Below are 27,656 nucleotides of genomic sequence, written 5' to 3'. Positions count from 1 at the left end.
ATCCTGCCTTTGCCCAATCACCGCCTTCCCTGCTGCTGCACAGCATTATCATATTCTGACAGTGTAAATCCTCACATTTGCCTCCCTCCCTCCTCTTCCCTTCAGTCACCCTGCCTCCCTCCCTCCCTCCCCCTGCCAGGGCTGCTGCTATCGGATCTGTGATGATATGTGATCTCCTGGATACAAGCACACACACAAGTACCAGGCACCGCTGCTCAGCTGAGCAAAATGTCTTTCTCTTAGAAGTGGTGCTCCTCACAGCTCTCAAATCCTTGACGATGTTGCCATGCTTTCCTTTCTGCCTTCTGCCTTTTGCTCTCTTTGTCTGCCTGCTTTTCTTACCCGGGGGTCATTTTTGCCCTGCTGTCTGTAGCTGTATGGACTACCACACCATAGACTGCCGGGATCAAGGACTCCCAAGTGTTCCTAATCCATTTCCACTGGATGTCCGGAAACTTCTCATAGCTGATAACAATATTCAGGCGATACCAGCTGATTTCTTTATATTTTATGGAGATCTAGTCTATTTGGACTTCAGGAATAACTCCCTCACCTCTTTAGAAGAGGGCACTTTTAGCAGTTCTACCAAACTGGTGTATTTAGACTTAAGCTACAATAATCTAACACAGCTTGATGCTGGGATATTCAAATCAGCAGAAAAACTGATAAAATTGAGCCTTGGAAATAATAACCTGGTGGATGTGGATGAGGCTGCTTTTGAGAACCTGGAACAGCTCCAAGTGTTAGAATTGAATGACAATAACTTACAAAGCCTCAATGTGGCAGCCCTAGAAGCGCTTCCCTCCCTGCGGACTATACGCTTAGAGGGCAACCCTTGGGTCTGTGACTGTGACTTTGCCAATCTTTTCAGCTGGATACAGGACAATGCATCTAAGCTCCAGAAAGGTAAAGCTGGGGGGCTGCCAGTGCACTACATGCATTTCTGTGTCTGTGTGTCTTGGAGGGAAGAAGGGTTCTTGGTCAAATTGTCTGTGTGCCGCCTGCAGTGACCCAAGCTGCATATTGGTCAAACTGTAATTGCATGCTTTCAACAAAGGAGTCTGTTAAAATGGTGTTGGCTTTTTATTTTTCTTTTTTTTTTTTTTCCCTTCTTAGCATCAGGTCCTTCTCCCAGTTAAGAAATAAAATTTAAAAATTAAGCCCTAATAATTTTGATTTATAGGCTAAACTGACATAGGCAGTGAAAGAGCCTTTTCAGAATCATTCAGCCCAGAGCTGGTTCTCTTCCAGACTTCATTTTCTCTTGGGTAAATATATTTTCTACAATAAGCTCTTTGAGCAGCCAAATATTCTGTGCCAGCTCCTCAGGAAAATTGATTTTTTTTCTCTCATTTTACTGATCAGCTAGAAAGCTGCTACAAGAGAGTTAACTCCTAGTTTTATGCAGGGTTGTCAGCCCTTTCCTACAAGTATTTCGTTGTGATACTCTGTTTGAAGCTCTCTTCAGTAGCTTAGCTTTGGCTCTTGTCATTAAACAGCACTGCTTCAGTGTTAGGAATAAACAGAAATTACTCTGGAATACCCCAAAATGCAGGAGCTCTAATTCTGGTATTTAGGCTAGTAATTTTCAGAAAAGCATGGAGGGAAAAAACCTAATATTAATACTGCCATGTATAGGGAATCCAGCTTCTTGCTCCACATTGCCCACCCAACCTCAAAGCCTCTCTTAATCCAGCTTTAGCAGGAGATCATCTCACAGTTCATGCCTCCCAACAAGCACTGGGACATAAACTGGTGCCACTGAGACGCCCAGCTGCTAGCAGAAGGCAAACTGTGCTCAGAGCACAAAAACTTCGCAAGGGCTCCAGAGGTTATGCAAGTATTACCTGTTGTGAAATCACTGTCTGAGCTGCATCTGAGGGGAGATGTCTGCACAGAAGATGTGAGAGCTAAAAGGCTGATGGAGAGGAGCTCTGGGGTTCAGGTTGAGTAGCTGTTTCTTTGAATTCAGACAAAAAGGGAGAAAACCACAGTGAGCCCACAAATTTCAGAAGTCTTTTCTTTCCCTCCTTGATCATCAGAGTCTGTACTCAGTTACTCAAGGTCTTCTTTTGCTTGTGACCTTGGGTAGCATTTTTCTTAATATACTCATCTAGGTTGCCCTAAATATCCTTAGCTGTAAAAGAGTTGTTCTAAGGGAGAAGTCATTTGAGGGAAAAGGGTTGGTTTTTTCCTGCCTGCCTCAATGAAACTTCCATCTTGGTTCTTTCTAAACATGGGCTTGCTCTCCCACCTTCCCTCATGCTTTAGCTAAAGTTTGCTCTGTTTGAACCAAGTGTTTGCCCATTCTCTCATGCTAAACAGCAATTCACTTTCCACATGCTTTCCATCTCTATTAATGAACTTCTAGCTCCTTCTCCTTTATGTAGGCTGAGCCTGTTCGGTTTGAGAGTCTCTCCCAGTCTTCACTATGAGGGTGGTGAGGCACTGGAACAGTTGCCCAAAGGAGTTGTGGATGCCTTGGAAGTGTTCAGGGCCAGGTTGGATGAGGCTTTGAGCAACCTGGTCTATTGGAAGGTGTCCCTGCTCACAGCAGATTGGACTACATGATCTTTAAGGTCCCTTCCAACCTAAACCGTTCTACTATTCTATGATCTCTCTTTTCCACTCTGTCAGCATTTTAAGGCACATCTGAACTTTGTCTGGAAATCTCAGGTGCTGAAGCTTTCCCTGGGTATTGCCAGTGTTCCCCTTAGCTTAGAAATGCTTTCTCAGCGCTTTTTTTCATCCACGCTTGTTTCAGCCAACCATAAAAAATTACCAGCTCGCCTGGATCTTCCAACCTTTCACTTAGATTTGATTTGGGAAGACAAGGACAGGGGAGCAAATATTCAAATGGTTGATTTAAGCAGCACTGTCCCCCCAACATGGCCAAGGCAAATGACTGGCATTTGTTCCCAGGAGCAAGTCCCCTGCTATCTTTGCTGCCATTCCTATCAGTGAGATCTGGTGCATGTATGCAGAAAAGTGTGCCAGGTCAGCGTTTTCATTGCTGCTTCTGAGCTGCTGCCACAAAAATACTGCCTGTCTCTGGTAATAAACTGCCAAAAGATTAATCACCCAGGTGAGGGCGATTAAAACCCAAAAAGGAAAGACACTTGCAAATTTTATGGCCATGATTACCTGCCTTTCAAAACACCTTTTGGGAAGCCAGTGTAAAACTAATTCTTAGAATTGTTTTGATTGCATTTTGTATCCAGTTTTCAGGTTTTGATTGTGTTGCAACATTATACCCATTAGGAGTTAATCACATTAGCATCACTTGTCTGATTATGCCATCCAGAGCCATGCATGCTTGGCCTTTCCTGGGAGAGGTATGAAGAGCAACTCACTGGAAGATTGAGCACTCAGACTCCTTGGCTTCCTAAGGCTGCTGCTGTAAGGAGCAGACAGAAGCGTGCTTGCTGCAAACACATCAAGATAAGTAGGGCAGCAGGCATTATGTCTGTTCACACAGCAAAAGAACAAGATAGGGATCCATTTCCAGGGCCCAAAAAAAGAGCTGGGTTGTCTTGGCTGCATGCTTCTGCTTTCCAGTTCTGCAGCAGCTCAAGCATTTGCAGTGCATGGCCTCTACAAATGGGAAACGGCAGGAAGGGGCAAGTTGTTGGCTGGTGTTTTCCTTCTCTTGCTTTTGTTTAGGACTAAACTAACTGTGATTAGCAGTACAGAAGGGTTGCATGACAGATTGAAGTTCCCCAGCTTTTAAGTGGCAGACTTTGTAACCTGGATTTACTGAGAAGGGAAACTGTGGAAGGGTGAGTGACTTAAACTTCCATCAGTCATCTCCAGTACAAGGCACTGCAAAGAGACTAAAGGCTCTGTTCACTGTCGTGAATCCTGGTATGCTTCAGAATGGATTAGACAAGAAAGGACATGGCAAAGCAGCACAGCAGTCTGTGGGTGGACTAGGATCCAGGGCTGTCATTTGTAAGTGTCATTGGAGCATATCAGTCCCTCAAGATTCAGGGCTATTAGCAAGAATCAGGAGATTAATGGCTGGGAGAAGGACGTTAACAGATTTAGCTTCTGGACATTCATTTTGATTCCCCACTTTGAGCGACACTTAAAATAGTTTAATGTGTCCTGTCTGCATGTCTGAGTAATCACTCAAACTGGTAACTATTTGCTAAGCCCAGCCACTGCTCTCCCTCTTAATTTTAACACTGCAGTAAAGTGCCACGTTAATGAAAGCTACCCTTGCTTTTTGCAAAAGAAATACCAAGTAGATTTAATAATGGAGGTTTTGTCCATGTGAACTGAAATCTCAATAATGGATCCTGAGGCTCTTTACCTCTGTAATTAAGGTCTCTGGAGAACTCAGCGATCTCAACAAAAGCCATGCTTCAACCCATTAGTTTTACAAAAGCCAGGTCCATTTTCTTTCTGGCAGACTCCCAGAACTAGCTTGTAAAGTTCTAACTTAGGCTGACCTGTCTGGCTGTAAAGCCCTCTTTGCAGCTGAGCTGCCTTTGCACATCCAACTTGTCATTTCACAAACAGCTGGGGTTTGATTCATTCTACAGATCCCAGCATTTCTTCATCTAACCTACATTTCCAAATAAAGGTTCAATGGGCAGTAAGTGAATGCTCACATGTGCCACGTTTGCAGGCAGACTTATTAAAGGAGCTGCACTCAAAGTTTTGCAGTTAAACTCAGAACTCTACCTGCAATCAAACACAGCAACATGAAGATATCTTCAACAGCAAACATGAAGATACCTTAAAGACAGCATTTGCATCAGACTTTAAAGCCAAACCACATTTCCACCCAGCAGCATGGAAATGGAGTGTATTGGATTATTTTTATTTGAAATAGAAAGGTTGTGTTAACATCTCTGTTGATCTCACTCCCTCCAAAGATGGGAACAAAAACTTTCACGGAAAGTTGTACTCAGGATTGGGGGTAGGCATACAAACTCTCAGGACAAAAAATACCATTTGAAACTCAAGGCTCATCCAGCAAAAGCCTGTCACTGGTGCCCATCACCTCCAGAACTAATGTTTGTGCACGCTTCCATTTCAGTGTTTAAGTGACTTTGGAATTAACTTGTGGTGACAGGTGGTGGTTTAAAGTTGTGCACAGCACTGCAAAAGCTATTTCTTGAACCTCTCTGAGGATCTCACCTCAATGAAGAGATTAGATTCAAATAAAATGCATGTAATAAAGAAATACACATTTGCAGTGCCTGCACTGAAGAGCTTTGCAGAGATCTCTGACACTGATTTTTACTTTCTCTAAGCATACTTTGGGCAGCTGTGCCTATGACCTTGTTTGCTAATGACTAATGCATTTTTAACATTACTTTTAATTAGAGTTTCAGCGTTCCTTGGAGTGTGACTGTAGTGTCTCCTTTCTGTCATCTTGTCCTCCTTTTGTTTTTTACTTTTTGTCTACTCGTTTCCTTAGGAAAAAACTTGTTGGGAAGCTGTGTTGAGTTTCTGAGATTGCAAGAAATAGTTGGTGTCTAAACTGTTTTGTGCTGGCTGCAGTGGTGTTTTCTCAACCTTTTGTGTTTAATGCATGCTTTAAGTTCCCCACTCTCCACTGCACGAATGAAAATAAAAATGCTGCCCTCTGTTAATATCAGAGAGATGTTTAGCAATTTGATGATGAGGTTTAAACTGAGCATGTTTATGGGTAGCCTGTGCAAGCTGTATTTCCAGAAAGACTTCAAAAATCACAGAATGGTAGGGATTGGAGGGGACCTCTGGAGATCATCAAGTCCACCCACCCCTGCCAAGGCAGGTTCACCTAAAGAAGGTCACACAAGAACACGTCCAGGTGGGTTTTGAATGTTTCCAGAGATGGAGACTCCACCACCTCTCTGGGCAGCCTGTTCCAGTGCTCTACCACCCTTAAATTAAAGAAGTTCCTCCTCATGTTTAGATGGAACTTCTTAAGTTCAAGTTTGTGCCCATTATCTAAGATCTATTAGTAAACTGAGTCTGTAAATAAAATAATGTCTGTCTTCAGCAGTCCAGGCCTTTATGGTAGCCCTGGGCTCACTGAAAATGCTAAACATTGTCATCAAAACAAAGCATTGCAATAACAGGAGTACAGCTTCCATTTGACCTCCTAACCTAACTAAAAGGTTTTGTAGACCTCCTAACCTAACTGAACATTTTCTAAGGCCTCTTGACTTATTCTTTATCAGAACCTATTTATTCATCTGGTGTGTAGAGAAGGCTGCCTTAACATCATGTACTAATATAGGACCAAAGGAAGCTTCAGCTGAACAGGACAGGCTGTTCTGTCCATCCCAGCCTTCCCCAAGTATCAGGCACATGGTGGCACATCACCAGTACAGAACATAATATCCCTTTTTTTCAGAAGGGAATTAAAAGCCTTAAGACATCTCACACATTCAAGCAGCTTTTATTCTGTTCAAGCAGAAACTCCTAACAGGAATTAGATCAAATGTGTTTCTATATATACACACACACATATATAAATACCTCAGTTGATAGCCTAGTCATTTTCAGTAAAATGATCTGACTGTCACTGGCTTTTCACTCTGTTTCTTCCATCTTAAGGTTTTTTGGAGTACTTCCATCTTTCACAGACTTGAAAATGTGAGGACAGCCTTTGCAGATGTGAACACCTGATGTTAAACTTTATATTTAGGCATCGAGGACAAACTTAAGCACCCTCTAATGTTGATCTCTGAGGCTCTAGGGCACTTGGCCATAAAAAAGTTTTATTTAGGGACCTAAATGTAGGCTTCAGGGGTTTTTAGGCCTTACTGTTCCAAAACTTTGAGGCTACTTCCAATGAAATTTCACATCTCTTCAGAGGCAATGCCTCTCTCACTGCTTATTAATACATCTAATACATCAGTGACAGTGTTTAAGTAGAGTAAAGAGAACTATAGCTGGAGGCAAAATACCATACAAGAAATAAAATGCCACATTTAAACATTTCAAGTCTATTCAGCAACATGAAAGAACAGCTAAATTCCACCCAAAAGGGCAAATATCCATTTTACTTAATAAGATCAAATTGAAATAGCACATTACAGTGCTCTCCTATTTATTGCATAGGCAGTCAGGAACATGTGTGCATGAAACTCACTAACATTTATGGCTTCAGGTATTTTTCTGGATGTATTTCCTAAACATACAAATGGATATATGAGTGGGCATTTTCATTATCTCAGGCTTGTATATTGCTGAATGTTAGGAAACTATTTATTTTGATGTCTGGAGGTTTTTTGGAGGGAAAACTGCACAAAGACCCAACAGAATTGAGGCCTTTCCTTTCTTTTTTTTTGGTTTTGTTTTGTTGGACTCAGTGATCTCTTGAGGTCCCTTCCAACCTCTAACGTACTGTGATACTGTGAGTCTAGTTCAGAGGTGTCCCTGCCTATGGTGGGGGGGTTGGAGTAGGTGATCTCTGAGGTCCCTTCCAGCCTAAGCCATCCTATGTGATTCCATGATTGTATGATACAGCATCTAGCACCTGTTCCTTGACTGGAACTCGAAAGCATTCCCTTTTTGAAAGCAGACAATACATTTCAGCTTGCCAGTGTGGTGTATCTGCTGCTTCAGATGAGGTGGCAGAAGGATACAGAGTGTATGACATTGTCCTTGAGTTGGAGTTATTAGAGGGACTGTGCTGGCCCAGACCAAAATAACTTAAGCTATATATTTATAACACTCACACTTGTTATTTCATTAACACTTTTGTTTGGTATGAAGAAGCAACTCTTTGATCGTGTTGTGGAAGCAATGAGAGATATATATAACTGTCATCAAAGGTTGTCTTGCTGCAGCCAAGCACTAAATACCAAACTTTGAGATACCCTGTACAAGAAGTCTGGATGATGATTTGAGTTTAAAAGAATACATGGAATAGATCTTACAGAATAAAAAGAAAAATCATGAAAACCCCCAACCCAACCAAGCAAACTATAAAAATAATATTATAAAAATAATAGTCAAGTGGCTAAAGTGTCTGAAAGTAGAGCATTAAAGGTTAGATGGTGTTCTCCTGTCCTCTAGATGCCTTGTGTGTGAGGACAGGTGATTGGATTGAGCCAGTCTATAAGCAACAGAATTACCCAGAGGAAAATTCTCTCCCCTTACTTACCAGGAATGCTGCTCAGGAGGTCACAGCAGCTGTTACCAAGGCTTGTTTTACAGAAACACACTGCTATGGAAACTTGGGGTTTCTTGCTACAAGGGAAATAGAATTTGCTTAGGTGCTGTATTCACTTGGACCAGGCTTTCTGCTAAAATACTGCAAACATCTTTTCCTATTAGCAAAGAACTTCCTCTTCATGTTAATTTGTGATGCTACATTCATTATCTTGCTGTTTCTACATGGTTTTCCCCTCTGGTGGATGAAGGAGGAGTTGGGCACATGCAATGAGCTGTATGCTTTTTACAGGCTACTCTCACTAGGTTTGAAATTTAGATTTACTTTTGTTTTCACTCTGAAGAACCCAGCTCTAGGCATTATTCAGTAATGCATGGAGGAATAAGGGACTACATCTGCCAGTCTTCCTGTCCTTATAACAGAGGGAAAAGGTGAAAGCAGGTCACAGACAAGCAAGCATCCATTAACCCTCAGCTGTTATTTTGACCAGAAGAAAAGGACAGCTGTAGTTTTGGAACTACATGGGGAAAAGTAGAAGGCACCAAGGTGTGGAAGGAATTTCAGTTTCCCTGTTACCCTCTTCTGGAGTCAGAATTTGTTCAGATGGAGTAGCTGGGAAGTGTTTCCATGTCTCCAGATTTAGAGGCATCTGGGACTCAACATTCACTTTCCCTTCTCAAACTCATGGTCCCAGGCCATACCTGACCTCCTGGAAGACTGAAAGTGAAGCAACTTAATTTCCAGGAGCCACTCAAAGAGGTTTTGCAGTGGCTTTTGGATAGTGACTGGTTCTGTTCTATTTTTTCCTGAATTGTCTACAAAAGCCTAGAATTAATCCTAAAACTTTTCTTCAGCCACTCAGTGTCTGATCAGAGCAACAGAGGGATTCCTCAATACTCCACTGATTTGTTTCCCTTTCCTCTTCTCTGCAGGTCTCCATGAGATCCAGTGTTCCCTGCCTGTAGAAAATAGAAGAATCTTTCTGAACGAATTATCTGAGGTCAGCTTTAGTGAATGCAAATTTAGTTTGTCATTGACAGACCTTTTTATCATCATCTTCTCTGGAGTTGCTGTCTCCATTGCTGCTATTCTGTCAAGCTTCTTCTTAGCAACTCTAGTACACTGCTTCCAAAGATGTGCTCCCAGTAAAGATGACGATGATGATGAAGACGACAGTGAGGACTGAACTTAAGTTTCTATGTACTCAAGTTTCTTTGATTTATAAATTACTGAATCATCAGCCAAAGTCCAGGAAGAAAGCAAGTAGAGTGAAAAGCTTTAAACCTGAATTAAATGAAAGCAGAACGTGTAAGGATCTCTTCTAGTCTCATGAGGGTCACAGGTAGGAATTGCAACTGGCAGCTGAGACTGTTAGCTTTGCTCACACACATAAGCTGATGCAACCAGACCAATTAATTTCTATGATTCTTAATCAAACACTGCATTTAAATTTGAAGATTGGAAGGAAAAGGGCAGAAGACATTTAAAAAAAAAAAAAAAAGAAGTTCCAGCACCTTAAAAGATTTAACTCACAGCTTCCAGATTGTCCTCTGATGAGATGTAGATTTCTGTCTGTGCTTAACAGCTCGTTTCTAAATGCACTGTGAGAAGGACTGCTAGATGGAGGCATTGCAGCTGGACACCCCAGAAGCTATTTAAAACAGTGTCCTTCCTAGATCCAAGTCATGGGAGATTCTGTTAAGCTCACACAATTTTCTAAGTAACAAAATGCAATTAACACAATTCCTAGAATTGTAGACAGCACTATAGGAAGGTTGGTATTTTTTCTCTCTGCAAACATTGTCTATAAATATTCATCCTCCATCTAATGACAGCAGTTGCAGGCATCCTTCAGCCAAAAAAAAATCCTTTCTATAAGCTGATACGATTCTAGGTCTGAGTCATCCACTGCAGCTGCCTGGCACCAATTTGTCCTGGCACAAATGCTAAATTTAACATTCTTTTGCATTTTTAGATGCAATGAAGTAAAGGATTTCCCTTCCCTGTAATGCTAGGCACAAGTAAGTGATACAGCATGCAGTCCATTTAGTTATCTTAAAACACTAAGGGCTATATTCTGCTCCTGGTTATACTGGAGGAACACAACTGAAGTGAACACCAGGACCCAAGCTGGCAACTGTATAAGCAAGAGTGGAATCTGGCCCAGGATGTTTCTGACTGTATTATAGATTTCACAAAACTTGAGCTCTTCTACCAGTAGATATTTTTGTTAAAATGTAAAGGAAAAAAAAAAAAAAGACATTTATTACAAGAGATTTTTGGAATAGTGCTGGACAGCTTTTTAGGATAAGTCTATTTTTAAAATATTTGTAATGGAAATATTTTTTTAAAGCTCTGTGTATGTAAAGTATTAGCTAGAGTAGCTGTGAGGACTTAAAGTAATGAATACCATAGTCATCAATGATCTAAAGCCAGTATGCTGTTACACAAGAATTAGACCTGATAAAAAGTAGCACCTATTTAACTCCTGTAAATGCTGTTATTTCTTATAGAACACTCTTTGGGTACAAATATTGCCTTGCTCAGTTGCTATGAATGATCTTTTATAGTCAATTCCAAATCTCTTATATCTCTTGTGCTAATTGTTGAGGCAGACAGGCTTGAATGACACTGGGTGTGCTAAGAGGTGATACTGCCCAGCAGGCAGGGTACAAGATTAGGACCCAACTCCTGGGTGTTGTCCCCATCTAACAGCCATCAGCAAGGAGACCTTCAGCAAATCACTCTGTCTGTGCCTCAGCTTCACCACCTAGGAAATGAAGATCACCAGAACTATCTTATCTTTTTCAAGTGCTTTGAGATATGCAAGGGGTGGGGGAGCACTATATTTGGGGCTGTGTATAATGATTATATATGTTAGGCTGGAGCAGATGTTATGCAGTAGGTCTAATCTGATCTCATAGCAATCTGACTTCACTGACACCAGTGGAGTTACTCCATTGTCTAACAGTTTGCAATGGAGCTTGCACCATGCTGAGGTCAAAACCAGGACAAGAATATTTCTTCCTGTGAGCTCCACAGCTTATTCAATGCGACTTAATGCTACCATTGTTGAGGTTATTATTTTTGAGAACACACTGGAACAGAATCAAGTAGGACAGTGAGAGGATTTTCTGTATCAATACTGTCTTATTCTAGCCTGACTCTTTCCAGAACAATGAACTGACATGATTTTCACTGTGTAGTGCCATGATTCTAAATAACACAAATATATTTATTTCTAATTTCAACATGGGCTTTCATGTTTGTTTGTTACACGGGTATGAAAGAAGGAGCAGAGCCATGCCTGATTTCCTCATCATTTGTAAGGAGGGGAGAGGTGCAGTGTGGTTGGAAATACACAGCATGTTGGCTGGTGCAGTTGATGAAGTAGCTCCCTTTGCAGCAAATAGGGATATGTTATCAACACTTTTATATTTAGAGCTGTGCAAATTGTTCAGTCATGGAACGGGAAACTGGGTCACACTTTTTCAGTCTGCAAGTTTTAGTGAGGGCTCCAAACATGCAACCAGTTAGCAAAATTATTTGTCCCACCACACTTTTCAGTGAATATTTCAACAAATACCCTTCCTTTGGTAACAGTTTTTGGGTTTGCTTCATTATCCTGTAAGGCTGAGTAATTCTGCAGAGGTCACATCTCAAACTCAACTATTTTGACTGGGTTCTGCTCTTACTTGCAGGTTCATCCTACTGTGATGCCTCAAAAAGAAGATCTAAATTTGCTTATTGCTTGTAGCTTGTTGATCAACATAAGCCCTGAAAGCAGTGATTACACTTGGAACTTAGCACCCCTCAGAACAGCAAGGAACAGACCAAGGTGACACCCACATAATCCAGAGCAAGGTGAAGAGAGAGGCTTAGGAAAGCTTTATTTATGAAGCAGCCATGCTGGATACTCCATCCCATCAAAGTGGGTTTGCAATGTATGGTTTTTTTCAATGCTATTCTCCCCTACTAAGGAATTTGTATTCAGAGGTACTGAACTCACCCTGTTAGTAGCGTTTGTTCATTGTAAGTATCAGCAGTTACCTGCTATTAATATTGATTTTTGCATAATTCTAATTGCTAGTAAATGAGAGAGAACTTGGATTTGGTTCTCCCAGGGATTTGTCGTATTTTATGTAAATTTCAGAGCAAAATGCTTTCCTGTGGGAATGGTGCCAGAGAGCTAGGGAACTTCTCCTATGGGGACAGGCTGAGAGAGTTGGGGTTGCTCAGCCTGGAGAAAACAAGGCTTCAGGGAGACCTTAAAGCAGCTTTCCAGTACCTGAAGCAGCCCTACAAGAAAGCTGTGAAGAGACATTTTACAAGAGTTTGTTGTGATGGGATGAGAGGGAATGGATTGAAGCTTGAGGAGGTAAGAAGAAATTATTCACAGTGAGGGTGGTGAGACACTGGAACAGGTTGCCCAGGGAGGTTGTGGATGCCCCCTCCCTGGAGGTGTTCAAGGCCAGGCTGGATGAGGCCTTGAGCAACCTGGACTGGTGGGAGGTGTCCCTTCCCCCTGCAGGGGGGTTGGAACTGGATGATCTTTAAGGTCCCTTCCAACCCAAACCATTCTATGACTCTATGGAGTAGTGATCACCATAATGATCCCCTGCTAAGCAGGAGAAAGCAGATGAATAGAAAGGGGACTGAAAGCTGCATTATTATTACACTTTACCCCCACATGGAGGTGATCCCATCCCCAGCATTGTGGACGTGGGAGGTGTTCCTGTGGATACTCCTGTGGGTGGGATCCAGTAAGTGTGCCCTCCCTTCTCCAGCTGAGGCAACCCCCCTTAAGACTGGTGAAGTTACAGTGGTGCCAAGAGCTGGATTTAGTTCCCTGTGCAATACATCACTACCTCAGGAAGCACTGCCTGCAGGTGATTAGAAATCTGCAGTAGAAAGTTTGTCCTCATTTACAATTTTCCTTCTAAAATGGTTTTGCTTTAGTGGTGCTATCTCTGACTGCCAGAAACGAGCAGACATTTTACCTGCTTCAAGGGGAAGGAAAGATACTATGCATGACCCAGTTAAAACCTTGCAGGGCTCAAAGAGCAGGGAAGCAGCTGTCACATTGCCTGCAGATATGTCTCCTTGATGAAATGCTGGAGCTTGGTATGTGTGAGGATCCAAAAAAATGTGCAAGAAGGCAAATCTGCATGATGTAATTGAGGCAGAGGCTGACTTTTTGGAAGGGCATACACTGCTTTCAAAACCACTGATCCACAGATACTAAAATAAAGATCACCTGAAGTTGGCCTTTCATCCTCAGCCAGCCAGCATCTTTCTGAGGCAGCTTCAGTCCTGCTCTGATTCTCACTCAGATGTGAATGTTAATGGATTGGTTTTTAGAGCAGCATAGAAATGCACTGGGAAAGTACCTGGAGGGGATGGTTCTGGAAGCTCAGGAGGAGGAGCATACTGCTTGCCTGCCTCGGATATACAGCAGAGTGAACAGCTGGACAATGACAGCTAAAATTATCCTGGTGTGCTTAGAGGTGACCCAAAATGGTCTTGGCTCTCAGCTGTGAGGAGAACTGTGTGCCATCACCTGTGTACATGGAGAGGGTGCACACAGTTGAGTGGTAGGGAGAAGGTGTGTGTGTAACAGTACTAGAGCTTGCTGTAACTATCACTCCTCTAGACAGCCTCAGTGGAACAGCTGAAGCCTGATGGGGATGCTGAGCCTGGGACAGTCCTTCACCCCTGGCCAAGGTTCCTGTGCTGGCTTTCAAACCCAAGGGAGCAACTCTGTGCAGACCTTGCACTGACCCAGCATGTGCTGCTCCCCTGCTATGTGAGTAACTTAACTGTAGTTTCTAGGGCTGCTAGCTGGCACTTTTTCAAAAGTTCAGCTCCTATCCTCCAGAACAGAGGAGCAGGATTTTGATAGCTTCTGAACCTGATCATTCCTCTCAGAGAACCACCTTATCCTTTGTGCTGTAACCTGGTTTACCAACCTCTGGAGGAAGCCGAGATGCTTCACTGTGGAGGTAAGTCACCATGATCCATGGGCATGAAAGTGATGTTGAAATGCTGAATCCTTGCATACTCTTTCCAAAAAGAAAACAGAACAATATATAATATACATTAGGAAATGAGATTTCTTGGTGAGAAACATCTGCCATAGACTCTGAGTGCCAAACAGCCTGAAATGCATCTAAACCAGAGACATTTCTTTCATGTCCTGGCTGTTAACACCGGAGCAATACAATCTTGCCATGGAACTGTAGAAAATAGCTATGGAAGACTCTCCATATCATCTAATCTCCAATCATCTAATGATTGCTGAAGTTTTGTAATAAAAATACATGGGTTTCTAATCAGATTTCTACTCTCATCTGGCCATCATCCTCCCCATTGTGTCTTGGTTTCCATACCTTCATATCGTGACTGTTACCTGGAACTGAATCCCAGTTGGGTACAATCTTTGCATGACACAGCCATACAAGTCACCACCAGCAATAACCAACTAGCCAATAAGGGGAGACATAGTTCTGTATATGCTGACCAACCAGACATTTATGACTGTGTAGAGTTAGCAGGGGGGGAAGTAATGAATTTTAAGCTGAGAGAGCAACAGGAGATGTTCTGTTGCAAAGCAGAATGCCTGAATTAGGATGTCTCTCCAGTTCTCATGAGCACTTACACCCCGCCCAGAGTTCCATGAAGCCCTGTGAAATTGTGTAACACTGGGTTAGCAGCACATAATGTGCTTTTTTGGGGTTGTCAAAAACCATAGGAGTAAACACTTCAGAGCAGGCTTCTACTGTTAACTTTGTGGGAAGTGCAAAGTTTGCAGGGAGTTGAGCAGCAAATAAGGAGGGGAACAGCCTGGGCCAGAGTTGTTCAGCAGAGTCAAGTTTGCTTCAAAGCAGCATTGTTCTGATCTCAGAGATGCTTTTTCTGCTAGTGGTAAGGACTAAAGGTTAACCAGATAACACCCAGGTATGAAGTAGTGGGGTCTGTTTCAAGCAGAAATTGGTGTCAGCTGAATTTCTGAAGTTGGCTGCTCCCTGCCAAAGCTTTCATTTGAATCTGAGCTGTGCTATGTCACCTAGTAGGCTGAGCTTTTAAAAATCTCTTACCAATTTAGAACTGAGAAAGTAAAAACTGTTCAACTAGACAATGATATAACAAGATATGTTCAGTTGTTTCAGTATGTGAGGTCATTCTTCCAAGCTGACATCACTGCAACATGGATGCTTGGACTTTGACTCATGAACTGCTGTAGCAGGTACAGAGGAGGCCATGAAGATGATCGGAGGGGTGGAGCACCTCCCCTATGGGGACAGGCTGAGATGATTGGGGCTGTTCAAGCTGGAGAAAAGAAGGCTCCAGGGAGTCCTTAGAGCAGCCTTCCAGTACCTGAAGGGGGCTACAGGAGAGCTGGAGAATGACTTTTTACAAAGGGCTTGGAGTGCTAGGACGAGAAGGAATGGATTGAAGCTTGAGGAGGGCAGATTTAAACTGGAGATTGGGAAGAAATTCTTTATAGTCAGGGTGAGGAGACACTGGAACAGATTGCCCAGGGAGGCTGTGGATGCTCCCTCCCTGGAGGTGTTCAAGGCCAGGCTGGATGAGGCCTTGAGCAACCTGGGCTGGTGGGAGGTGTCCCTGCCCATGAAACAGGGATTGGAACTGGATGATCTTTAAGGCCCCTTCCAACCCAAACCATTCTGTGATTCTGTGAATCTATGACTCTTCCTTTATTTCTTTTTTCTCCTGGTCTTGTTACTCCTCATGAGCTGAGCAAAGTACCAGACACCAGTCTTGTACACCACCTTAGAAACTCCCCCGAGCTGGACGCAAGAGCAACAAAGCCTTAAGACTTGCACGGGAAAGCAAAAGTGTTGTGACCTTTGCTTCAAACCTAAGTGTGATGCAGCCTAGCCAACTACCATTCCAAGGCATGACTTGGTGTGATTGTGTGGAGGGTTTGCTCATTAATTAGGGCAAGTGTTGAAAGTCTCTGCAGTAGAAATAATGTTTGGTGTTTGTGGTATTTAACAGGGAATGAAATGACTGAAGATATTTGACAAATTTGAGTCTATTTTTGCCCACCAGTTTTTCTCAAATTGAGAAACTGTTGCTCTCAAGAGTAGATTTGGTTTGCAGTCTGCAGTGGGCTAAAGTATTACTCATTATCCTGTGAAGAGCTGACTTCAAATGTGAAATTTGGGTCATAGGAGGAAATTACCAGAATCCCTTAAGGTAATTTGGGTCAATTGGGCAAACACCTAGAGATGCCCTCATCAACAATACAAACAGTGTCTTGAAGATGAGGAAAAGCACTTCTGTGAGCACCAGAAGATGTGGATAAATCTAGCATTTGATGGGTTTAAAACTAGAAAGCCAACCAGAGAGATGGCAGATGTATTGTAAATACCATCAAAAAGGAAACTGAGGCCTAGTGAGATTGATCAGTATTTTCACAGAAGGTGACCTTATTTTTTAGTTACTTTGATTATTTTAATGTGGTCATCTTAAAGGCACCTGAAAGGAGGTATAGGGAGGTGGGGGTTGGTCTCTTCTCCTTAGTATCAGGTGATATAATGAGAAGAAATGGCCTGAAATTGTGCCAGGGGAGGTTTAGGTTAGAGATTAGGAACAATATCTTTCCTGCAAGAGTGGTCAGGCATTGGAACAGGCTGCCCAGGGAGGTGGTGGAGTCCCCATCCCTGGAGGTATTCAAGGAATGTGTGAGTATGGCACTCTGGGACATGGTTTAATGGCCAGGGCGGTGTTGGGCTGATGGTTGGACTCAGTAACCTTGGAGGTCTTTTCCAACTGAAGCAATTCTATGATTCTGTATACTGGCAGAGGATTGTGAAGTATTGGCTATAAATTAGCACTGGTTATGGATTTAGAGCTGTAGTGTCCTAACTAATAGCCTGAAACCTCTGCCTTTTAATGCTGATTCACTATGCAGACCTTTGCTTGGTTCAGAATAATTCAGCTGCCTTCTGATTGTATCAAAAATACAAAACAAACCAAAAGAAATCCCAAATGAACCACCAGAAAAGCCCTAGTTTGACTCTTCAATGGAACAAGGAAATGTTCTGAAAGTGGATTCACTGCTTTTTTCTGTGGCGAGTCCTAAATGTCACCAAGTTGAGTATTTACTGGAGTTTAGTAAAAAGCGACAAGGGAGTGTTACATAAATACAATCTGGAAATACTTTATCATGGAGTAACTTGAGGTTGGAGAGTCTCAAAATCCAGTTGCAAATTATATGTTTCCAGGAATGGTATAATGTTGGGAGTGCCAAGTTAGATATATCATCCCCATCTTCACTAAAAATCCTTCTTTAAAACAAAAACTGGAAGGGAAAAAAGGCTGCTTTAGAGATTATTCAGTCTGGAATGGCTCTTTTTTTAATGACTAAATTAAACCCTGAAATGTAGGATTGTCAAGGAAAGCAGAAAGTGTCTTAACCAGAAGTTCATGGACACTACTGTGTGGCAGGAAAATGACTACAGATTTAACAGTTCAATGTATTCCTTGAGGGAACAGAAGTCATTAGGCTGAGATGTTTCTGTTGTTGTCAGAGGAAGTGTTTCATGGAGGCTGAGTTCTTCAATATTGGCTTTTAGGGAGCAGATTTTCCACCACTGAGTAGTGTGGGGTTTATGAGACATCAAGGGAAGTAATTGCTTTCTGTTTGACCTGAAGTGTGTTTTGACAAAGGTAGTTGTAGTTGTATGTTGGCCTCAATTCTGATTTCACTACTAAAATATCTGAGATCCAGTCCTGACCTTGTGAAGATTGGAAGGACTCCCTCAACTTTACTTCTGCAACATGCTGGTTTAGTTAAGGAAGGAACTGCCTGGACAATGGGAACTCTGCACTTGTGGGGGGCGGGGGGGGGGGTGTTTATTCTCTACATTTTCATACAGAAGGAAGGAAAAAACTCAAAGTGTGCCTTTTAGTCTGAAAAAGAGAAGACTGAGAGGAGATTTTATTAATGTTTATATAGACCTGAAGGCTGGGGGGGGGTGGGCAAGAAGAAGGGGCCAGTCTCTTTTCAGTGGTGTCCTGTGATAGGGCAAGGGGCAATGAATACAAACTGGAACTCAGGAAGTTCCACCTCTCCATGAGGAAAAAACTTCTTCACTGTCAGGGTGCTGGAGCCCTGGAGCAGGCTGCCCAGAGAGGTTGTGGAGTCTCCTTCTCTGGAGAGTTTCAAAATCCATCTGTATGTGTTCCTGTGTAACCTGCCTGAGGCAATCCTGCTTTGGCAGGGGTGGTTGGACTCAGTTTCTGGAGGTCTCTTCCAACCCCCACCATTCTGTGATTCCATGACTTTGTAGTGGTGATTAGGTCTGTTCATAACCTGAATTTGTGGTTCTACACTGGGAGGGTGAATGCTGGTTTTATTTAGGATTACAGGCAGCATTATTAGGAGATTGCAGACATTCTGTGCATAGAGAGAGCATACAGCTTTTCCAGCTTCTATCTGGATGCAGTGCTATTGCTTTCTGCTCTATGAAAGGAGGATCTGCTCCTTCTTACCAAAACTTGACTGCTGTGGTAGCTCAGGCAGCCAGGCAGAAGTTGTCATTCGAAGCACATTCCCTCGATCTGATAATCACTGTACATCTATGTCCCAGTTTGATGATGGATTCCTAATGACTGTCTTTAACCTCAGCCTAGCCCAGCCATCTGCTCTGTGAAGCAAGCTGGCACTTCAAAGCCATTTTTTTTGCTTCAAGGTGTCTCCTTGTAGTCTGAGAGCACAAATAGTGAGTCATCTCCTCCCACCAGAATAAAGCAAGACTAACCTAGCTCAGGGTGAATGCCCAGTAGGAAAGCCAGGATGCAGAGAGCCCCACAGTCAACATAATAACCATTCCACTGAGGAAAATAAAGGCTTGTCAGAGCAATAATATATACATAAATACGTCCTCAGCAGGGGCTGTAAATGGGATTGGAGTAGTGATTACATTAGCCAGACTTGTGAGGGGTCATTAGTAGAATCTGCTTGGTGGTACACTTAGGTAGAGCCAGGCAGGCATTTTTCAGTGAGCCTTTTTAAAGTGCAGAGGGCAGAGAAATCAGAAAGGTGTTTCCTGCTTTGTTGTAACCCTCTTACTGCAGACCTCACAGCTATGTCCTACTGAACATGGGCACCTGAGGAATTTGTTAGGTGTGGGATGTTTAACTTCTGTGGTGTATGAGGAGAGATTTTCTAGCACGCAGGATTCATGAACTGACTAAAACAGCAAACAGTGACAAATGCTTTCTCTGGACTAAGCTCTTGGAGAATTATCTCTGCCATGCTGGTTTATTGCTTCTCAAAATGTTATATCAGATGATAGGAATTTGAGATTGTTTGCTTGGGTTTGCTTTGGGTTTAGATGATCTTTGATTTAATAGATAGATGTGGATAGTATTTTAAAGATATGGGATCATTACTGCTACCTCATTTTCATCCCTGCAGCATCACTGGGTGCAGTTTGTATGCAGCAGATATGTAGGGTAGTATACTTTGGCATCCTGTTGCATAGATAGTGCTTTACATACCCTCTCACTAGATTCATGCACAGAAACTGAGGCTTAGCAGAGTTTCTCTAAAGCCCATGGTCACAGAGGGAATCAGCTCCAAAGCTGAGTTTCACCACAAAACAAGAGATTTCAAATTTATCTATTGTTTTACCACTTTGAATCTCTGAGAGCCTGATCTAAAGCAGACAACACCTTTGGAGCCTTCCAAGGATGTATGTTGTGGGCGTTTATGTGAGGAGAGCTTGCCATTCAGTTAGTTGCCCATCCTGAAGTGCATCAGTTCTGTTCTTAGATGTAGGAATTGAGGTTTCACTGTCAGCAAGATGGATTATTCCTGCAAGCCTCCATCACAGACCTTTTGCAGCAGGATGGAGACTCTGGCCCACACCTACAGGCAGCAGGGGAAACCCAGTGCTTATTCCACCTCTCCAAGGTTCCTTTGTAGTTCCTGATGAACTTCTCTCCTTGCCTGTTTCATATCTGTATCACCACAGATTTCTGGGAGTTTATTGTTAAACTTTGATGGCAACTGTCCATTTTTCTAGTTAACAAGATGGCTCAGAAAGGGAAAGTGTCAGTGAGGGCACTCACTTCATTAATGGAAGTAATTTGGGGATTACAAAAGTGCTCTCTGCTTGCCTACTGTTAGCAAAAAACGAACCTTTGTCAAGTCTCCAGGATTTTGGGTTGTCTTCTGTTGCAGCCCTAGAAAATTAGGGACATCCAATCTTAAATGGAAAAGTGTAAGAAGCTTTGTCTCATAAAGTAACATGTAAGACTTGTCTTTTTTTTTCCCATGTTCTTGACTAGATTATCCCCCCTGCAGCCACCTTCAGATGAAGTGATTTAAAATGGATGGGATATTAAAGCCTTAAGATAGGGGTTTAAAATAAATTAAATGCTATCAGGACTGTAACAGTAACAGCTGTTGTGTTTGCCAGCTGGACAGTAGACTTAATCTCTCAGGTCAATCTGCTTTCCACAGAGCTGTGCTTGATTTTTCTTCCTCCTGCCCTCACCCCAAAACCCCAGCAGAAACTCAACAGAAGGATGTGTTCCTGTGGCCCCATAGCTGGCTCTGTTGGAGCTACAGAGGGAGAAACCTGTCTTACATTGTCAGCACAGTATGCACCATGCAGCTCAGTTTGCCTTACCTGGAAGATCCTTTCTAAAGTCCCCAGATTAGGAAGGAAGAGCAGCTCAGGTTAAACCTCTGTAGATGCTTTTATTTCCCTATGTGAAAGATACAGGTGGGAGCGTGCTGGTCAGTGCCTTGCTGGATACAGCTGCAGAGCATTTGGGCATCTGGTTTTGTAGGTGTTCATGGATTCATAGAATGGTTTAGGTTGGAAAGGACCTTAAAGATCATCCAGTTCTAACCCCCTGCTGTGGGCAGGGACACCTCCCACTAGCCCAGGTTGCTCAAGGCCTCATCCAGCCTGGCCTTGAACACTTCCAGGGAAGAGGCATCCACAACCTCCATGGGCAACCTGTTCCAGTGTTTCCCCACCCTCACTGTAAAGAATTTCTTCCTCATCTCCAGTCCTCCTCAAGCTTAAATCCATTCCCTCTCATCCTGTCACTACAAGCCCTTGTAAAAAGTCCCTTCATGTCTTTCCTGTAGCCCTCTTCAGGTACTGAAGGCTGCTTGAAGGTCTCCCCAGAGCCTTCTCTTCTCCAGGCTGAACAGCCCCAACTCTTGCAGCCTGTCTCCATAAGCAAGATCATTTGCCTCTGACCTAGGAATGAGCTTTGCAAAGGTGCTTGAGTTTGTGCTCTGGTCTTCAGGACATTGCACCCAAACACTCTCTGTCTCTTCAGAAATCTTCCCTCCTGGTACACAGGTGTGGCCCAATCACCTTGAGTCCTATTTCTGAGCTGCTCAAGGCATCCACAATTTCCCCAAGCAATCCTGTTCCAGTGTCTCATCAGCTTCACTGCAAAGCATGCAAAGCATGTTGTGTTGGCAAAGTACCTCTGAAGGCAGAAGTTGTCTTCTGAGCCTGCTGCTTGCAGTGCTGTGTTTCAGAAAGAAGGAACTTCTGGGCTCAGTGTGGGATGGAATATCAGATATGTCCCACATATCTGATGAATACTGTGGTTTTGAAAATAAAGCACTTGCTGACTTCGAGGCTAGCAGTGTCATTCACAGTGGTCCCAGGTACCAGCCAGCTCACCTGTCAAAACTCACAGGTGAAATACTATTTCTAACTACATCATCTCAGAAATCAACTTGCAGTTTCAAAATGTCAGATTTCTCCTGGCCATTGATCTAAGCTTTATGTAAAGTTTAGCAGAAGAGCTCAGTCAGTGTGATTGCCTTTGAGATTAAATTACTATTTGCTGTTGTTGACAAAAAGTGCACATTTAGACGTATCTCACTTGGCTAAATGAGCCATTAGAAGAAAATAATTTTTTAGTGAAACTGAAACCCACAATTTCTCTGCTGTGTGCATGAGCTACCATACCAAGGGGTTGATTATTTATTCAGGTCTGGGTTCTCACTCCCAACAGCACAGCTAACTTAATGAGCAGCCATGGACAAGGCAGTTAACCTTTCTATTGTGCGTTTAACCATCTGTAAAATGGATATGATCCTACTTACCTGCCTGAGGCAGCTGTACAGGGGCTTAATTTTTAATCAAGCTCTGTTAAAACACTTTGAGCTCACTCTATAAAAGATCCACGGAGAGGCAAAATAGTTGCAATATGACATTATTGGCTTTTACAAGGTTTACATTTCCAAGGTTAACATGTGGTGGACAATATCAATATTCTAGCAAGAGGAGCAACAAGGAAAGAAAGTATCCAGAGGCATGAGAGATGTACTGGGATGGAGGACAGACTTTCTGACAGTCTAGAGTTCCTTCAGCCCTATTAATTATGCATGTGGAGCAACTTGTTAATGCATTTCTAAAGACATGTTGACACAAGCTCAGGCTTCTATCCTGGCAGGCAGGCTTCTGAATGAATTTAACCTCAGGATCAGAAGGAACAGGACCACATAGTTGGAGGCATTTCTATAACAACCAAAGCAGACTAGTACCAACACAACAGATTTCCTGGGGTGCTGAAAGAGGACAGGAAGTAATGGTACACCATCATGGGGAGTCATTATGAATAATTTCTGCAGAAGGCCCTGGCATTACATTTCAGACTGATTGTCCACAGAATATGACCAGGTATCATTCTTGATGTTATTTCTTTACCATCCGTGCCCTCCAACAGTTTCAAAAAGAAGGATAAAACTCATTCAGGAGTTATGTAATTGCTTAGATTGAACAGCCAACAGAAACCAATAATTAGTCAATCAGTTCAGATGTAATTGATGTGTGCTACACTGTTCAAATCTTACCTAGTTTTTTAAGCCAACTTGGCACTCTGTGTGCTTTGCAAGCTCAAACCCCACACAGCTTCTGCCATTACCGTTCATTTCCACAGCAGCAGAGGTGCAGTGTTTGAAGTGCAGTTCAGTTGAAGTGGCTGCATGGGTAGTTCTGTGAGGTTTCCTTCTTTGGGCCATCTGAGAAGGTCACACCACACATGTGTGTTTCACAAAACAGTGGAGAACAGTATGGCTTGAAACTTCCATGGACTGAATTGTGGCAATTTCTTGAGCCTGCAGATAAATAAGGTGATAAGAACACATCTCCACGTGATGTGAAGCCACTGCAGGTGATGCAAATCATACGCTCACAAGATTTGTATTGTCTCTTTTTTCAGAGTCACTTAGAAAATTAGACATTGCAGATGAAAACCTGGAGCGGTCTAAATGAAACAAACAACATTACTGGAAGAGATACCCAAATTGAGTGTCACAACTATGACACTGGAAATACATTAGTTTGATTATTTTAAATTGCTGAGTCATTCTTAGGGAAGTCTGTTCCCCCCAGAGCATCTAAATATCACTGTGGGTGTCTCAGATCATTTATTAATGAATTCTTAAAACACCCAAAGGACTTCAGCAAACACTTTCTGAAGTAACTACCAATTCTGAGGGTGCAGCTTGGGAAATCCCAAGGAACTTGCCTGTGAAGTGCTGAGCAGCTGCTGCCTGGGAAATGCTAGGAATTGGAGCTATCCAAATAACTTCAGTATGTTTGAAAATCCTCAATCCTAAGTTTAGCATCACCTCCTTACCTGAACACTAGATTGTTTGTATGAGTTCTTGAAGGGAAAGAAGTTTACAAATGTAACCTGAGACACTGTAACCATTACTGATATTATGGCTTGGCATTTTCTTGTCTAAGTGAGTTCTTTTTCCTCTTCCTTTCCCTTCCCATGCTGTTCAGAAATATCCTGAGCAGCTATGAAGGCTAAAGCTTTATCCACCAACATACGTCCTCTTCAGACACAATGTACCTAATCCATACCCCAAGCAGCCCTGCAGTATTAAGCTTGTGGTTTATGCTTGTTGCTAGAATTTATGGCATTGACCAGACTAATATTTTTTTTCCTCTATTTAATCAGTAAAAATAGGCTTCTGGATAATCTCTAAGAGCAGTCGCATCAGTGACACTTGTCAGTGCAAAAATTCACTCAAGAGTCTATCATTCAAGTTGGTTTGGTCAATGTAAGCTACACAAAGGTTCTTTTCTCCCTGATTCATTGATACAACCATGCAAATAATCAGAGAGTTTACTGAGTGTGTGATTTTATGGGAGAAAGAGTTAGGAGAAAAGCAGCATTTCAGCTGAGTGAGTGCAGGTGAGGACTCCTTTTATTGCTTCTTTAAATAAAGCTGTGCTTGTGGATTCTGAACTCTAAGGCTTTTGACAGGAGAAACGTAGGAAACTCGGCAGAAAAACATTCGCAAAAAAGCAGAAAAGGAAAAGGACAGAAACATGTTTTAAAACCTGCACAACTAAAGCTCTGCTAAGGGCCTGTGGGCATTGGGAATGGTGTTGGAAATTAGAATGAGAGACAACAGGAACAGGTTTATCAGATTTCAGGTGCACTGGGCAAAAATGCAGCTCTATTACCCAATCAATATCACTGATGTTTAAAACAGGTGCAGACACCACAGGCAGTAGCCCTGCAGCTTCCTCCTTCAGATGGAGGCTGTATTTGACTTTAAAGAGTTAATGTTCTCTTACTCCTGGTTGTTGTTTTGTTGTGGGTTTTTTTGTCTTTCTCTCTCTTCTGCTGGCTCAGAGCACTGGCTCTCATTTGAAGGGCACAGCATACTGAGTGATGTTCACATGATACCAATGACAGCAGCATGATAAGCCTATTTCTGACAGTGTGGCAAATTACTATTATGAAATCCCAGTACATTTGATTGCAGAGTGACTTTCAGAAGGGATCACGCACAGCAAGGTTACGAAAGGCTCAGTGTTTACTGCAGTAATGCTGACTTACTGGAAAAGAATATCAAGAGCTCCTCAAATTAAAAAAAGCTTGGGAGATTCCCAATTCATGGAACATTTGGCTGAGTGTATCATCAGCTTGAGGCTGTCCTTGCCCTCCGACATTGTTCACTGTAGGAGGCTACAGGTCTTCTGTCTCTTCAGAAGTGGCTCCCCATTGGAACCAAAGGTCAGTACCTCCTGTGTCTCTACAGTGTCTGAGTTAAAAGGAGACAAAATCAAATAAAAAGTTATTACAAGAGGAGAAAGAGACAATTTAGGGCCTAAAAAAGCATGGAAGTTGCTTTTCAGGTTCAGTTGCAGTTGCAGTTGCAGTTGCACTCGAAACTCAGGTTGGACTTGATGATCCTTGAGGTCTCTTCCAACCTTCTTGATTCTATGATTCTATGATTCTAATGAAAGAAGCATATCTGCAAAACACAAAATAGCAGTGACCCACCTGCTGAATTGTTGTCAGTATCCTAGGGTGTGTTACATGGGGATGAATTTTCTTTGCCCCATGGTGATGAATTGTGCCTGCCCCAAACACCTGCCTTTTAAACTTATTTGTGGAGGAACACAATCAGCAAAGTAAAAAAAGAGCAGGCATTAAAGGGTTCAAGATTGTTAGCACACCAGTGGGCAGCAAAGTATTTTCATGGTGAAATAAGTTCAGGTTTTTGGGGGTTGTGTAGTTGAGAAGAGAAGGCTGAGGGGAGACCTTCTGGCTCTCTACAACTCCCTGAAAGGAGGTTGGAGCCAGCTGGGTGTTGGTCTCTTCTCTCAAGTAACAAGTGATAGAAAAAGAGGAAATGGCCTCAAGTTGCACAAGGAGAGGTTTAAGTTGGATGTTAGGGAAAATTTATGTCCTGAAAGAGTGGTCAGGCATTGGAACAAGTTGCCCAGGGAGGTGGTTGAGTCACACCATTCCTGGAGGTGTTCAAGAAACCTGTGGCCATGGTGCTTGGGGACTTAGTGGGCATGGTGGTGTTGGGTTGATGGTTAGACTCAGTGGTCTTGGAGGTCTTTTCCAACCTAATGAGTTTATGATTCTATGTAATACATAAATATGATTATTTCCTTGCTTTGTTTAGACTTTGTTGATACAAAGTTTTGAATTATGATAACTCAGGTAAATCTCTACTTGGTTTTCTTGCTTTTATTAGTTACAACAACAGCAAATTGTGATTACTGTCTTCTTAAGCAATGTTCTTGCTGCTTAGATTGGAGCCTCTGTATTCACTTTCACATAGAAAGAGTACTGTTACTATCTGCAGGGAGCTAAGACATAGCACTACTGTGACTGCAGTGCAAAGAAATTGTCTAATCAGAGCTGCACAGCCTGTGGCACAAGCTGCAAAAGCCACCAAAAGGGCTGAGCTCCAGGCACTGCAGCTCAGCTGCCCCAAGTGCTGGGGTCTGCTGTGCTCCTAACACTGAACACACATCAGTGACTCGTTTGTAGACCCACCCATGCCTACATCAATGCCAGCACAGGCTTCCTGGGGTAACTAAACACAGATGAATTGCAGTCAGCTTCTTGTGATTAGTTATGGAAAGTCCCAGTGTTTTGGGAAGGGGGTGCAGGGGGTGTCCAGCTTTCACAATGTCTCTCTTCCCCTGAAACCAAAAAAAAAAAAAAAACCATTTGCTATGTGCCACCATAATCTAACAGTAACAGTCCTGGGGTTTAAGGTTAAGAGCCTCTAACTGGACAACTGCTGCTTTAATCTATAAAGGAAAAAAGTGGAGTCTCCTTGTCTGGAGACATTCAAAACCCACCTGGATGCCTTCCTGTGTGGCAGGGGGGTTGGACTCAAGGATCTTTCGAGGTCCCTTCCAACCCCTAACATTCTGTGGTTCTGTGATTCTGTGAAAAGGGAAGAATGTCCCCAAAAACTTGGAAGTGCAAGTGGACACATGGATACTAGAAAAGGGGGGTTTCTTGTGAATCATCACAGTTTTAGAAGTAGAATTATTTATAATCCCAAGAGCTGCAGTTCTAAGTATTAACAGCCTGGCCATAAATATTTTACAGACAGTTGGAAATCTTTCCACTGTTTTCAATTTGCTTTGGACTGCATTGTGTGTAACGCTGTAGAATTCCCAATTTCCCCCTAGAAATATAGTCTGGATCCCTGCTGTGCCATTTCCAGCAGAATGTGAGAGGACTGTGATGATAAATGGTAGTTTCACAGCAGATTTTTGCTTAGGTGTTTCAACTTAGCCCTTTGGTGGCTGATATCACAGGAAATCTCCGTGTCAATATTTATTTTATATAGGCAATTGGTTGTACTCCTGACATGGGAATTCCACCATACACCTGAAAATAAGGCAGTAATTACTGCTGCAGAAGGGAAGAAAATAATTGGCCATAGTGGGTCTGTTTGAAAAGAGACCTTTAAAATGGCTGGAAGTTTGCTATGACTGAGTAGTTTTCAAAGAAAAGACAAATGTTATTTTAAGTATGAAGCTGGCAAATTCTCCCCTTTTGAATCCCCAGCAGGAATCTCTGGAAAAGCCATGATTTAAAAGCTGCCATTTCTCACTGTCTGAAGCTAAATACACTTTTCTACTCTAACAAATCTGAATAAAATTAGAGCACTCTGCATAAATTCAACCTGCCTCTGCGCCTGCTGTCGTAGCTTGAGGCAGCAGCAGATGAC

The 27,656-nt window shown here is 42.6% G+C and overlaps 1 protein-coding gene across 1 annotated transcript; it reads left to right on the top strand.

The window, feature by feature from the left end:
• Positions 1–161: 161 nt before the first annotated feature.
• LRRC38 (leucine rich repeat containing 38) lies at positions 162–9,308 on the top strand. The gene is made up of 2 exons (XM_054395083.1): positions 162–906; positions 9,055–9,308. Exons 1-2 carry the CDS (start codon positions 162–164, stop codon positions 9,306–9,308), a joined length of 999 nt encoding a protein of 332 aa, XP_054251058.1.
• Positions 9,309–27,656: the final 18,348 nt, after the last annotated feature.

This window comes from Indicator indicator, chromosome 32 (assembly GCF_027791375.1).
Source record: "Indicator indicator isolate 239-I01 chromosome 32, UM_Iind_1.1, whole genome shotgun sequence".
In the NCBI taxonomy this organism is placed as follows: domain Eukaryota; kingdom Metazoa; phylum Chordata; class Aves; order Piciformes; family Indicatoridae; genus Indicator; species Indicator indicator.
Note: the sequence above shows the minus strand (reverse complement) of the source record. Positions and strands in the feature narration are given on the sequence as shown.

Excerpts from the sequence above, each read along its gene's own strand:
- LRRC38 (XM_054395083.1), top strand. The coding sequence starts at position 162 with ATGATATGTGATCTCCTGGATACAAGCACACACACAAGTACCAGGCAC. Across the intron at positions 907-9,054 it reads TGCATCTAAGCTCCAGAAAG|GTCTCCATGAGATCCAGTGT; the intron begins GTAAAGCTGGGG and ends TCTTCTCTGCAG.